General features: G+C 33.9%; 1 protein-coding gene across 3 annotated transcripts; it reads left to right on the top strand.

Moving 5' to 3' along the window:
• Positions 1-604: 604 nt before the first annotated feature.
• LOC114178681 (phosphatidylinositol 4-kinase beta 1-like) lies at positions 605-14,248 on the top strand. Of its 3 annotated transcripts, XM_028064727.1 has the most exons (16): positions 606-2,655; positions 5,561-5,749; positions 5,883-5,931; positions 6,115-6,247; positions 6,346-6,835; positions 8,060-8,140; positions 8,216-8,335; positions 9,028-9,097; positions 10,058-10,155; positions 10,239-10,343; positions 11,260-11,313; positions 11,430-11,573; positions 11,689-11,742; positions 11,845-11,919; positions 13,258-13,341; positions 13,427-14,248. In XM_028064727.1, exons 1-16 carry the CDS (start codon positions 1,165-1,167, stop codon positions 13,526-13,528), a joined length of 3,339 nt encoding a protein of 1,112 aa, XP_027920528.1. In that variant the 5' UTR covers positions 606-1,164; the 3' UTR covers positions 13,529-14,248. The 3 variants fall into 3 exon arrangements, 2 of the variants coding, with proteins under 2 accessions (XP_027920530.1, XP_027920528.1); XR_003603364.1 differs by lacking the exons at positions 11,260-11,313; positions 11,430-11,573; positions 11,689-11,742; ... (1 more) ...; positions 13,258-13,341; positions 13,427-14,248 and having other exon boundaries at positions 605-2,655; positions 9,057-9,097; positions 10,239-10,260; XM_028064729.1 differs by lacking the exons at positions 9,028-9,097; positions 10,058-10,155; positions 10,239-10,343; ... (4 more) ...; positions 13,258-13,341; positions 13,427-14,248 and adding an exon at positions 8,782-8,942 and having other exon boundaries at positions 605-2,655.
• The last annotated feature ends 1,240 nt before the right edge of the window (positions 14,249-15,488 follow it).

Here is a 15,488-nt window from a genome sequence, read left to right as displayed (position 1 = left end):
AAACCCGTCCCCGCCCCGCCCCGTTGCCATCCCTATTTGTGTTTCAAAAATAGATTGATAAGATGATCTTAAGGTTTTAAAACATATTAAAAAAAGAATTTAAAATATTAGTATTAATGTATTTTAATGGTCAACACCAAAAATTAAATAGAAATCTGACCTCAATAAATAGTCAGGTTCATTTGTTCTGTCAAGTTGTGATATTTGATGAATATATATATATATATATATATATATATATATATATATATATATATATATATATATTTTTAAATAAAAATACTTTTAAAATTGAGACTTTTAATTTTAAAATAAATAATTAAAAAAAATACTAGTTTTATTTATTATAAAGTTTAAAAAGTGTATCATATAAAATAGTATAAAGTAAACAGACTATGCAAATACAATTGATCAATCATTTCTTTACAAATCATCACGAATGTCATAAATTCGAGAATTTTATAATTACATAATTAAAATTTTAACATTCATCATCATAATATCATAATATAATAATAACAATAATAATTTTAATAATATAAAATAATGCCGCGTTATACGATGAATTTGTTCTTTATATTTTTTATGTTTTATTAGAGCAGCACCTCATTTTTGTCGTCTATTCACTCTTGAAAAAGTAACGACGACCTCCACTTCAGCAGCGGTGTCACCGCAACAATCATCCAGAAGGTGCCGTCGTTTGAAGAAGCTACGAAGATCCGCTGAGATATTGGATTCAATTCCACGCACTCGAATAACTACAGAATCGGGTTCACTTTTCCATCGCAATTTCGGTATCTTTACTTCCTGCAATTCAAACTCCAGTGGCAAATTCCGTGGTAACTCTTCAATGTTTCACCTGTAGCTTCAGTTTCCGGTGTATAGAAAATTGAAGGCTTTGCACTGATATTTTGTTCGCTTGACTGGTGCAAAGGCTTCTGCTCTGTATCTTGGTTTCTGGTTTTGCACTAGTCATTCGAATTGCACAATTTGCTAGAGGGTAATATCGGTTTGTGAGTGGATTAGGGTTTTCACTAAGGTTTTAGGGATTTATAGGGTTTATGTTTCAAGGGTAGCCAGTGACAGTAGCATTAGCTTGCTTTAGTTGTTTTGAATTTGATCCAGTTGGAATTAGGGTGTTTCTTTGATGACAGTAGATTGAGGATGGTGAGGTTTTTAGGTTTGACTCTTGGTTACACTGAAGAACCCCGGGAAATAGCATCAAGATCGAATCTGACTGGTGAGTCTGGTGAAAATGGGTGGCTCATCAGGTTCTTTGACTCGGCGTTCTTCTGCGAGTGGATTGCTGTTAGCTACTTGTATAAGCATGATCACGCGGGGGTGCGTGATTATCTCTGCAATAGAATGTATACACTTCCGTTGCAAGGTGTTGAGAGTTATTTGTTCCAGATATGTTACATGATGATACACAAGCCTAGTCCATCCTTGGATAAATATGTGATAGATGTGTGCTCGAAGTCGCTTAAAATTGCTTTGAAGGTACATTGGTTCTTGTTGGCAGAGCTTGAGGACTCTGATGATAATGAAGGGATTAGTAGGATTCAGGAGAAGTGTCAGATTGCTGCCACCTTGATGGGTGAGTGGCCACCTCTAATTAGGCCTCAAACTGAACCTCCAAGTCCTGGAGGGAAGAGCCAAGTTTTGAATAGGTTACTGTCATCAAAAAATCGCTTGTTGTCACTAACATCCTCACCACCTGGTCAGAAGTCTTTATCATTTTCACCGTCCTCAGGAAACAATTTGCAAGAGGATGGGAAACCAATGTCTCCAGACGAGAACAAGATATTTAAGAAGTTTATGCCAGGCCCTAAGGTTAGAGATGCGTTACTTTTTAGGAAGTCAGTGGACAAAGACGATGATGGTTCTGAAAAGGATGGTTTTTTCAAGAGGCTTTTGAGAGATAGCAAAGGTGATGATGAACTGGGCCAAAAATTTCGTGATGCATTTCTGTTTAGGAAGTCATCTGCGAAAGATGATGAAGAGTCTGAAAAAGATAATTTCTTTAAAAGGTTCTTAAGGGACAGTAGAGGTGACGATGAAGACTCAGAAAAGGATGGTTTCTTCCGAAGACTCTTAAGGGACAGTAGAAGTGAAGATGAAGATGTAGCTTCAAGTTCGGAGGGACTATTCAAGAGGTTGTTTCGTGATAGCAAGAATGATTCTGAGGACAGAGCATACTCTAAAACAATAGAATATGAAGATAAAGAGGGATTTTTTCGAAAGTTGTTCCGAGAGAAATCGGAAGATAGGAAGGACGGGAGTGATAGGAATGATAACAGAGAAGCTACTAATGTTGACGAGAAATGTGCCAAACCTGCTGAAGAGGATGAAAAAGAAGGGTTTTTCCGGAAATTATTAAAGGATAAATTTGAGGACAAGAAGGATACAAATGATAAGATTGAAGAAGGTACTCCCAACGGTGAGGAAGAAGAGTCTTCTGAGTTTTCCTTGTTCAAAAGATTATTTCGTGTGCACCCAGAAGATGCTAAAAGTAGTATGGCCAATGCAAACATCAATAACGGTGGTTTAGTTGAAAGTAGTCCAGGTACTGATAATTTTTTTCGTAAATTGTTCAGAGATCGTGACCGTTCAATTGAAGATTCAGAGCTATTGGGTCCAAAAAGACAGAAAGAGGTCTGTTGAATATTTGTTTATCATTTGATTTAAGTTTTTTGAGGAAATTAATATAAAGCAAAAAAGTGTGAATGGAACCCGTATATAAAGATTCCTAATTATTTTGTTTTAATAATAAAAGTTGCTTAATGGCTCTATGTGATTTGTTGATAGAAAGTCTGTTTTATAATAATGGCTCTATGTGATTTGTTGATAGAAAGTCTGTTTTATAATGTTCATTTAGACTCAGACATTGCTTAAATTTTGTATTGACATCTTTATTAGCTTTATTGCTAGCAGTCAACCCCTCTACTTTGGAAAATTGACAATTTCCTTGTTTCCATATTTGTTTCAGTTGACTCTTTTTATATACAATGTGAGCTCGTATGAAATTACTGTAATGTTGAAACCCATTAATTTTTCATATTTTGGCCCTTCAATGTTTAAATCGTAGCCCTCTTTGAACTTCCATATAGTGTTGACAGAAGCTAAAAGAAAATCCATCAAAGTTCTTCATTTTATTGAATCAGCTGCATTGAGTAGGTACAGAAAGGTATTTATACATGCTAATGGACTAGTGACAATTGTCCTGTAACTAACTCTGACTTACTACTGACCATTGGAACTGTAACTAACTCTATCTAACTAGTGACAGTTGTCAGTAGACAGTTATATTATAATAAAGAGTAATATATACTCATACACCCCAAGCTCAAGGTGGTTGAGAAGAGGAAGCCAATAATACCTTGAGTTTGGACATTAACAACAAAAAGCGTGACAAGAAAAGGGCTTGGTAAGAAGATTACCTAGCTGATCTTGATCAAGGATGTGCATGACAGGAAGTTCTTTGGCAAGAACTTACATAAATGCTTGTATCAAAGAAAGAATAAGAAAAATTAAAATGTGTAATCGTTAGATGGGTTTAGCTGTGATTTAGTTGAGCTGAAACTATTAAGAGGGGAAGTTTGTTAGGAAAATTGTATAGTTTTGTGTGGGAAGTTTTAGGTTTCTTGAAATGCTTGAGACTAATTCAACTGAGAACTGTTTCTGAGTGAGGAGTTCTTTAAGATCAATAAAGGCATTCTTGTTTCTCTGGGTACGCTTTCTAGATCCAAATTTGATCCCAGTTCAATCAATGGGTATTAGAGCTACGATAGGAGCTATGTGGATGTTGCACAAGGGTAAAAGAAAGAACATAATGGAGGGATGAGTTGAAAATTTTGAAAAAGTTGTGGAAGAGAACCAATAAACCATATCAGCAAGATTTCAAAAGCAAGAATCACGTCTAATGAGGATTAAATCAATGTTGGAAAAGTTGTTGAGGTTGTGGATAAGACATTCTCAAAATAAGATAGATGCAAATGAATTAACAGCAGATTCAAGTGGAAGAGATAAATGGCAGAAACTTGACGTTCCAACATTTTTGGAGAAAAAATGTTTTTTGGTGGAGACAAAGCTTAAATGTTATTTTTGTATGGTTGCACTTGGTAAAAAGATGGAAGCAGTTATGGTGGCATTATAGGTCGATGTGTTAGGGTGATCCAGGTTGGGAAGAATTCAAGGTGTCATTACTGGAGAGGTTTCTACCTGCATCTATGAGTAATCCCTTTCAGTCTTATGAGCATTGAAGGAAGATAATTTGGGGCAAGAGTTTGTCACTAGGTTTGAGAAATATTCTTGGTTCTTTTGAAGGTTTCAGAGAACAACATTTTATATGAATTGTTATGAATGGGCTGAAAGAAGATGTGGGAGTAGAATTGAAGTTGTATGAACCTCATATATTATTGGAAGCTACAAACAAATCAAGTAGAATTGAAGAAATGAATTGGACAGTAAATAATAGGAGTCAGGTTCAAGAAGGAAGCCATGGATCTTTTCGAACATACCATGTTCAAGATTTGGAACGAAAGAATGGTTAACTGGTGCACACAAGAACTATGAGGCAAGTACTGTTGCATCTCAAGCCTCCGTTAATAATAAGATTTTTCCTAATACTGTTAGAGGAAGAAATCCATAATGGAGGCTGACTCATGCGGAAGTGCAAGAAAAAGTTAGAAAGGAGTAATATTTCTGTTGTGATGAAAAATTTGGCCCTAATCATGTGTGCAAGAATAAAAATTTGATGATGTTAGGAGGGGAGGAGGAGGAAGCAGGGGTGTCTGTGGAGGAGATGATAGAAGTAGTTGATGAAGCAATGAAGCCTCGGTTGGCATTGCACAACTTGGTGGGTTTCACCACGAAGAAGTCTCTTAAGTTGTGGGGCCAGCTGAGGTATTGTAAGGTGATCAACATAAGCTTTAGGAATGCCTCATACTCCATGCTCGATTCAACTAATATATTTTTATGAGATGGTAAGGTTGTTGTTAGATATTTACTAAATTCATTCATGAGCCTTACCTAAAAACATAAGCTTTTTGGAGACTTGGACCTTAACATGATAATAGATCCTCTATGATCAAATGGCTAGAAAGTTCAATCCATGCTGGAGTTGTTCTTCAAAATAAAAACTGATTTTCAGCACATTTACGCAGCAGTTAAGTTAATGACTTGTGCTTGAGGGAGTGTGATAGAGATATAGTAAAGCCATTGGTGAGCTTTTTTCCAAATAATTTAAGTTTAAGCTTTTATCAGAGTTCATCTTTGAGGGATAAGGATAAGCCAAATATTTTTGTTGTAAAATGGATTTAAATAAACAATGGTAGGATTCTATAAACATGATATATTGCATGGCATTAGAAATGGTCCATCTTTGTGAAATCTCTAATTATAGTCGTAGGTTCAAGGAGTACGACTATATTATCAATGCATTATTAAATCTATTTTTATTTTCTCCTTTGTGTTTCATTAGTTTTAATCTATGACAGGATAATTTCTAATATATCACTTTGTTATGCCTCTTCTGGGGGTTATCCTATTATTTTGGCAGAAGAAACCTGGATCCCCAACGCAGCAAAGTGAAAAATCAAGCACAAAGCCACCATTACCAATTAGTCCATCTCAGTTTCGGAAAGGGGCATACCATGATTCATTGGAGTTTGTGCAGTCATTATGTGATACGTCGTATGGGTTAGTGGATGTATTTCCACTTGAAGATCGCAAAAGTGCTCTTCGTGAGGTTATTTCTTTACATTTTTCCTTGATGCTTTCTCAGTCTAGTTAACATAGTTAAAGACAGATCACAGAAATATGTTTGTATTCTATTAAAGTTTCCTTTTCTGTCTCATTATTTGTTATTCTCATATTTCTAGGCGCTTGTGGAAATCAATCTACATGTAGTGAAGGTTCAGAACACTGGAGGTACTTCTTCCCCATTATTATATTATTTGAATGATGTTTATTGATGATAATGGATTCATGTATGCTTTTGTATGTTTCAAAGAGTTGGTCTGAATTTTTGTGCTGCATTTTTAATTGCTTATGCTAAGTAAATTTCATTATCTCCCTGCTTCTGTATGACTCTTGCTTATTTTATGTTTTTAGGTGTTTGTTTTCCATTGGGAAAGGGCATGTATCGTGTGCTTAACATACCTGAAGATGAAGCTGTTCTCTTGAATTCTAGGGAGAAAGCACCTTTCCTGATCTGTGTAGAGGTTTTGAGATGTGAAATGCCAAGGTATTACATGGATAGTACTCCTCAACATTGTGAAGAATAATAGTAAAGTGAAAAGCTTTCTTTTGACGTTTTTCATTCCCTGCAATTGTTTGGTATAGTAATTCTAAGGAGGCATCAAGTTCTCAAAAACTTTCTCAAGGGGGAATTCCTTTGGCAAATGGAGATGCGCTCATGCAAAGACCACCCCCCTGGGCTTATCCGTTACGGACAGCACAAGAGGTTTATCGCAATAGCAATGATAGGATGTCCAGTTCAACTGCTCACGCAATTGACCAGGCAATGACTCATATATCTGAGGCAAAAATCAAATTTGTTAGTGTGAATCTTTCCACAGAAACACAGTTAAATGGTCAGCCAGAGCAAATTGAAGTGGTTGATCTACATGGTGGCAGTCAGCGTTCTGCTTCAATTCATAGAGATGGTGTGTCTGACAAAGCTGCAGCAGGACGTGGCAGTGATTTGGAATGGGTACGTGTAGTGTTGACAGCTGATCCTGGGGTTAGATTGGAAGATATTGAGGACCAAGCACCTCCCCGGAGGAAGGAACATCGCCGTGTTCCAAGTACGGTGGCAATAGAGGAAGTAAAGGTCAGCTAGAGTGCTTTTACCCTGTTATTATGGTTGCTATTGACAATACTTTTGTCTAAACTTCTACTAATCTGGTTTTGAGTCTTAATTTGTTAGAGAAAGTCAGCCACGTCTCCTTAAGAAATTACTTATCATATATCTGGTGATCTGGTTCCTCCATGCACTTTAGCCTATGATGAAAGGAATTAATATCGTTTAATTTCTATTTTTCATTAGTGGGTGGGTCAATAAGTGAATCAGGACTGGTTATAAAAGTGGACTGTGTGCTTTGGAGTACCCAAATTCATTTACTTTTTTTCCTCCCTTACAGTAGATATCCAGTGATCATTCTTTCTTTGCAAATCTTCCTGTTTTTTGTAGTCTTCTTTTATATTCCCTTAACAACCATGCTGTCATCCTTTGTTTCTTACTCTCTTCATTAAGAAACTGTTATGAATCCTGTCTGTCGATGATGTTTTGCTGCTTTTTAAATTATGTACTTTCTTGGAACTCAAATATAAGTAAAAATAACTAATTTTACACTCACTAAGAAAGTCAGTTAAATAATTTAATTTTAATTGTCTTGACTTGATTAAAGAGTCGTTGAAAGTACAATCACAATCAAATGCAGGATGTTTTAGGGATGATATCGTTAAATATGATGAAGTTAATTATCTTTTCTTATATTTAGGTTCACCATATGTGACAATTTTATTTTGGAAATCTGGATGACCAAATTTGCAATTTAATTTTTAAAGGGACCAGAATTGAATATTCACAAAACCATAGGGACTAAAAGTGGATTTAAACAGAAGATATTCTGTAATATATGTCGTAAATAAGATATAGCGTAATCAAAAACTGACAATATTAAATTATAGAATATGCAGGACAAAGGATGGTAACATAAACTACTGATGCGTGTTATTAAAACAAACCTTTTAAGTGAAAGATTTTGCCTTTAAAAACCTGGCATGTACTATAAACAAATGTTGGTTGGGATTGGAGATTGTATCTTACCACTTCTTTCTTTTTGATGTCTTTGTTAATTAATTTATTTGACATTCACCGCTCTGTTACAAATTATTTTCAAGCATTGTGATTACAATGAGGAAACAAATAACCATTTGGGAAAATGGACTTATAACTACTACATTTCATCTTTCCCTTGTAATTATGCATCAAGAGTTCTTTAATTGGAAGACTTTTGTTTGTCTTTATTGTCAACATTTGAACCTTTGGTAGGCTGCGGCAGCAAAAGGGGAAGCACCTCTTGGACTTCCTTTGAAAGGTGCCGGTCAAGATTCATCTGATGCACAACCAAGGGTGAGCCATAGTTATTGAATTTCACTTAACCTCATGAATGTGTAGTTGTCATATGTAACATGATTCCTCCAACAGGCTAATGGAATTACTCCCAAAGCCAGCGATGCCTTGTCCGGTGAACTTTGGGAGGCAAAGAAGGATAGGATATGCAAGGCTTCCATATATGGGAAGTTACCTGGTTGGGACTTGCGATCTGTAAGTGCCAAGTTTCAAACAAATTAATTTGCTTGATATGCTGGTGTATACTTATTTTGAAAACTCATGAAGATATATACTGGATATTATGCTTAACCAGAAAAAGGAAGCAACTGAAGTATCTTTTGAACAATTTATTTTACTATAATAGGAAGTCGCACCATTTGTTAAATTGTGTTCATTTCCTTAATGAATTTATGGTTGAAATATTGATTTGTAACATGTTCATAAATGTGCTCGGTTATGAATGTTGAGTTGTTATAGATCATACTTTTTCTTAATTTAGATCGAGTCCTTTGGCTCATGGACATAAAATAGATTGTAGTCAAATTATTTACAATTTTTTTACAATCACACTTAATAATTTGTGCTTTCAAAAAGCGCTTGATATCCACGAAGCAACAATCTGAAATTTTCCACTTGCCTTGGTGGAAAAAATGTCACAGATTTTAGGATTGAAGGCTTATGACGACTACTAAGAAAAAGGGCGGGCTCTGAATAATGTCTGTATACTTCTAGTAATAAAATAGTTACTTGATTCGTTGTCTTTTATTATTATTTAGTAGTATTTATAAGCATGGCTGGCTTTTCATCCGTATTAATTATTTACTTTTTCTGTTTCAGAATTTGTGCTTTACTTTATATTACAAATATTTTGAGCACGGTGGCACAATTTTCCTTTTTTCACATAGGTTATTGTTAAGAGTGGTGATGATTGCAGGCAGGAGCATCTGGCTGTTCAACTTATTTCTCACTTCTATGGTAGGTGCTCTTTCGGAACCTTTTTTTCCACCCTCATGTGCATAATTTAATTGTTCTTTTCCCGCCGATGTTCATTATGTTGCAAAAATGATTTTCTCATTTGTTTTATCTTTTCTTGTTTCCCCAATGATGAAGTATAAATGGGATTATCAGTAAAGGATTAAAATCTATGTCTAAATGGAACAATTAAGATAAAAAGGAAAATAAGGCTGAGTTTCCTTTTTAAGTAGAACATTGGTTTATACTTTGCCTCTGCCTGCTTTGAAGTTAGATTAAGTAGGATCTGAATGACACGGAAGTGTTATTTTGTGAGAACCAGAAAGTTTACTATTGTTTTACATCTATTAGATATGCACCTTTACCAAGGCTGGGCAAAAACATGTCTGAACTGAACTAAACCTAGCCTTAAATATAGTTTTTTGAAAAAGCTGGTTCTTTTCTAATACAGTTCGTTTAACTTCAAATAAATAAGGCTATTATTTTATATATGATCTGGCGAACTTAAACAAAAATTCCCGTTCAAGTTATTGTATTTTCTTTTTTTCGCATGCTTCCCTGAATTTAAATGAAGCCTTTAATCTTTGAGTATCAGAACATGTTCTATTAACTATTCCTTAAAAATTTCATTCTCATTCATTTGCTAAGTCATGTAAGGTTCTTTTATAATAATAGTGTCATTCATAATCTAAGTACAAATTCTGCCTTGGATGCGTGATTCTAGAATTGATAAATCTACTTGTTTGCAGTTTCTTATGCAGTAGCTGTTAGTGGAAGTGTGTACTATATAGCATGAATGAAATTGTCTAAACAGCAAGTTGGATTATATGCATCTAACAGCTGCTGATGATAAATATTGGATCATATTTTCATTATGTTCTGAATTGTTATGTGAGTTTAAGCCATTATGTGAACTGAACTGTGTCTTACATATTGCTTAAAATCATTGGGCTTTGATGCCAGATATTTTCCAAGAAGCTGGCCTACCCCTCTGGCTGCGACCATATGAAGTTCTGTGTACTTCTTCTTACACAGCTATTATTGAAACAATTCCAGATACGGTAATTCTATGCTCACACAATTTAAATGTGTTGAAATATCCAAATTTTCGCCTTTTTTATTAAAATTTTTTTCTGCTATCTAGGCTTCTCTACACTCTATCAAAAGTAGATATCCCAACATCTCAAGCTTACGTGAATTCTTCAGTGCTAAGTATGAAGAAAATTCTTCCAGTTTTAAACTTGCCCAGGTAATTTAAAGATGCAGATGCACTGAGTTATTGTAGACTGAACTTGTTGATCCTATTGTTAATACTCTAATTTCACATTTTATTATATAGACATCAACTATGTTTGCACTATTTTTTGTTTAACTTTCATATGAAGAAAAGATATGAACATAAATTATTCTGTTGGGAGAAGTGCTGGCAACACAGTCTCTTTCTAACAGATTTTCTCCTCTTAGGAATTTCATGTGAATGTGACTAATTTAGGAATGGAAACCACCAAACGGGAGTCGGATCCACATGAATTTCACCACCCAATAAAACTCTGTCAGAAAGAGTGTTGAAAATGTATTGCTAGCATTTGTTGGTTGCTTGTTTGTTAGTTTTTCTCAGGTGGATTTATTGGCCTCCTTTATGTGTTACTTTTCTTTCTTTGCAACAAATCTTTATTTAAACAAAATAAAAAGCGTTGTCTGACACTGTAAAGAAAAATGCTTTGTCGAAAAATTTATTTAAGAAGTTCCTTTACATTCAAGATCTCCTGGACATCTGTTAGCACTGAAGCAAAGAAAAAATTTTAGGGACAGTCTGCAGTTTTGTAGCTATAGGGAACATTAGTTAAGCAACGGATTTCTTTTAGGCTTAACATCCATGGACCCTTTTCTGAGATGTACTAGAGCTTATTTGTTTTGATCAGTTCAGTCTGGTTGCTTCTTACTTTACCTTTGTACTTGTCCTTTATTTAATCTGGAATAACTGTTTACAACCATTTGTTTCAATGTTTAAATTTTTAGGGATTATTACTTTTTAAAAGTTGTTTGTTTAATAAATTTGCTAATGTTGACGTGCGTGATGAAGAATACCTTGTTTTTATGTTTAAAATGGAGATGATATCATTTCCGTTATTCTGTTTTATTCTGATAATTTTGCTTTCTTTCAGAGAAACTTTGTTGAAAGTATGGCAGGATATTCCCTGGTGTGCTACTTTCTGCAGGTGTGAAAGTTCTTAGTAATTGATGCTGAGTGACAATTTGAATGATAACACTATACTGTTGATTGTCATTGGATGTTTTTTGTTCAAATTTCTCTTTTATATTTCTTGTCATCTAGGTAAAGGATAGGCATAATGGGAACCTCCTATTGGATGAAGAAGGTCATATCATACATATTGATTTTGGCTTCATGCTCTCTAATTCACCTGGTGGTGTTAACTTTGAAAGTGCACCTTTCAAACTAACTCGGGAACTTCTTGAGGTAAAACTGAGTTTGTTTGCTTTCTATTATACTCCCCATATTCAAATGTCCATTTGATTATATATTATATTTCTATCTACAATGATCACAAGTTCACAACATTGGATTGTGCTAGGTTATGGATTCTGATGCTGAGGGTGTTCCAAGTGAGTTCTTTGATTACTTTAAGGTGCTGACGAAAACTCCTTCTGATTTTTATCTGAGAGATTGTAGATGACATGCTATTGTTAGCTCTAATTTTTTATATGTTGCTTTGTCCTTTACATTTTAGGTTTTATGCATTCAAGGCTTCCTTACTTGCCGCAAGCATGCCGAGCGCATCATTCTTCTTGTTGAGATGTTGCAGGTAACATGAATGGTCATATAATTTATAGTCTGCCTCTGTTCTGTTTGGTTGGGATTGTACTTCCAGCTTACCCGAACAACACAATAGGTTACTTAGATAATGCTTTTTCAAACAACCGCACAAACTGTACTGACTGAAAATATCTCAATATATGATGGAAACCTGGGTTCTTGTTAGAAAGAATAAGGGTTCTCCCCCAAATACGGTGCCTAATTTGCAGAACTTTACACTCTGAACTCTAATGCCCAAAGGCTCCAATTCTCTCACAGATGACAAGATACTCCTCTCTTTCCACCTCTGTTATTTATAGGCAATCGATCTTCATTATTTTTATCTCAGCCTATCAAACAAATATGTACCACCAATTAACTAACAAGCTAACTCTCTAATTGCTGACAGATTGACCTTTTAAATACTGCAGTCCTTCCTGTTGTGTAGGCTTGTAGCTTATGGTGTTTCTGGACAAGTTAATACTCACATCCTATGCAAAAGAGCAGCTGGCTAACATGATTTCTGCTGTGAATTTTGTTGATTACAGTTAAGTTAGGTAAAACCTGGAGTATAGTGAGAGACCACTAGAACAATGAAATGCTCAAGGATCTCTTCATATCACCGGACGACTTTAATATGCAAAATTAAAACAATGAATAAAATTCATTTCTGTGGGAATAAGAAGAGTAAAAAAGGAAATATTCTCTTAGAAAGCTGGTGATGTGATGCTATTTGTACTTTCTACAAGTAATTTCTATTGAAATTGTTGCTATTGGAGGGTAGGTATTTGTTTGGTGTTGAAATTATTGAGGACAATAATTATAACAAGAAATTCTTGGTGAATAAAGGATACATGTTTCCACATTTTGTTGTCATTTGGTATGGAGTTGGTGGATGACCGGTATCTACCATACTGTTGGCCTACTGAAATACAGTAGTTGTTTTAAGCAATGGGCAGGGATAGAAAATGAGAAAGATTGTTCTTGAACATGGCTTTGGAATCGAGGTTGTATGTCTTGATAATGCTGTTCCAAATTGAACTAAGGCAGGAAAAAAACCTCCTTTCTTACTATACTTTAATTTTCCATAAAAGAGTGGTTGCTTTTTTTCTTTCTCAATGATGTTTGATCGTAAACTTTTAGACTGGTTCATCTTCATGATTCTCTTATATCAAGTGATAAGATTTGTCTTTGTTCTCAACTAGACATGTAGTACTAAGTGCCTCTTACCTCACTTTTTTCTGTTTTTTCATGTGTGTGGATCAAGAATACTCTCCTGACTTTCCTGACTTCTATTCATGTTGGATTTGCTCTGAATCTCTCTTTTTTTTGTTAATGTTGGAATCAGGATTCAGGTTTCCCATGTTTTAAAGGTGGTGCCCGGACAATACAGAACCTACGAAAGCGATTTCATCTCAGTTTAACTGAAGAGGTTTCAATATTAGTAATGGTACCTACTTAAATGTAAAACGTTTTTGGGTGTGTGATTATTAAGAGGGTTATTATCTTTTTGGCAGCAATGTGTCTCCTTGGTGCTGTCACTCATCAGCAGCAGCCTGGATGCTTGGAGGACCCGGCAGTATGATTATTATCAGAGGGTTTTGAATGGAATACTATGAGATACTTTGCCATGGTGATCACTTGCTTTCCTCTTACGCCAACCCTTGTAATTAATTAGCTAAAGGGGAAGGTTGGTTCACTGTAAAATGGCTTTAAAGTTTTCAACAGAGGGAAGAATTAATAGTGGGAACGGGAAGCCTCTTTTCCCCCATGAAGATCCTAACTCGTCAAAATCATAGTGTACCAGGCTATATTTACTGAAGCTGGGTCTTTTTTATTTCATTTCCTTCGTATCATATGAAGCTCTGCTGCTTGGAGAAGTTGCATTAGCCTCCTAAATGCAGAGGGACAGTGCAGAGTGTACAGTGATTTGAGCGGGACAAACCACATTTAATATGATTGTTGGGTAAACTGAAAGTGTGTTAAAAGTGTTGAACGGATACTGACCTTGTGGAGGAAATGGTGGACAGGCCTCAGTGTATGTGTAAGCGATCTGCGCTGTAATTTTTCCTGATCTCGTTCTCAGATGTTCAACGGAGTCTGTCTTCTCAGAGTTGATTACGTGACCATTAAAAATTGTGATCCAGATTCTTTAAAGATGATTGATTGTATTATGTCCTTTGGTGAAAATTTGTCTCACCTTCACATCAATCGTATAAAATGCTTCTTCTGGTTTGGTGGCATTGTATCTAGATCTGTACAGGTACGCACCCAAAACAAGGGGTTATATAACTAAACCTTGACTTTTGAATATCTTATTACAAATTTAATTTCAGCAAGTGGTCTTAATTAGAAAATAATTATTATTAATACAAGCTTAAATCTTGTTTGTCAAGCTTCTATAAATAAGAATTCTACGTAATTAGGTTCTCAAAGTTAAATAAAATTGACTCTGATACGAGGGAAGGAAGGCCAAATTTACATCCCTTAAAAACTGCTTTTAAGAGACAAGTGCAATGAAAATAGGTACTTAGATAGGGAAGATATTAAGTAAATCTTTTACTATTAAAATGGTAACCATAGCTGGGTCTTATTCTTGATATTATTCATTCCGTTTTTATTTTTCATGCATCAATTTATTTGTTTGAAATTTTGCCATTATGATTTCATAAAATATAATAATAGAACGTAAAACTTCTGATCCAAGTCTTGCGTAGTATCCACAAAATTCAGTAAAATTGTATCTTACGATTGTGAATGAAAATCCTCTTAATAAACATTTATCAGAAAAAAATAAATAAATTCAAAACGTCCCAAATTTATGCAATAAATTAATATCAATATATATATATATATATATATATATATATATATATATTAGTATATAAAAGAATCTTAGATGGGATAATTATTAAAAAAAACGTCAAAATGCCTAAGTTAGATTAACTTGTAAAAAGAGATAATATCCCATTATTATTAAATATATATAAATCCCTATTGTATTTTTTATTAATTTTAATTAAATATTATGGCAGTTTAAAATTTCAATTACATAATATTACTATATATTAATTGCTTTAAAAACCCCATTTTCAATCATTTTTAATTTACTAACATGATTTATATTACATTAAAAAAGGATTAAATTATACGGACATACTCCAAGTTTAGACAATATTACTTTAATTTTTGTAAAGAAATATACAGAAACTTTTAGTCATTAGAAAATTATTATTCATTGTACTCAAACAAAAATTATAGTATCCAAAAAATTTCATCCTATCTCAAGAAATTTTAAGAAAAGTGTAAATATATAAACTAAAATATGTATGGTATTATATTAGTAGATAATAATATTACAATATTATTAAGTTAATATATAAATTAAAATTATATTTATTAAAAGTAAAGTGAAATATATCAGAATAAATAAAAGAATAACTATTGATAAATAAAAAAATAAAAAAAAGTATAAATAATCAATTTTATAAAAAACTTATAAAAATAATAATTAATTTTTAAAAATTTAATAAATTATTATATTTAAAGGATAAAATTGATATTTTGAAATATGAAAAA

This window comes from Vigna unguiculata, chromosome 3, assembly GCF_004118075.2.
Source record: "Vigna unguiculata cultivar IT97K-499-35 chromosome 3, ASM411807v1, whole genome shotgun sequence".
In the NCBI taxonomy this organism is placed as follows: Eukaryota; Viridiplantae; Streptophyta; class Magnoliopsida; order Fabales; family Fabaceae; genus Vigna; species Vigna unguiculata.
The sequence above is the reverse complement of the archived record's forward strand: the minus strand, read 5'-3'. Positions and strand labels throughout refer to the sequence as shown.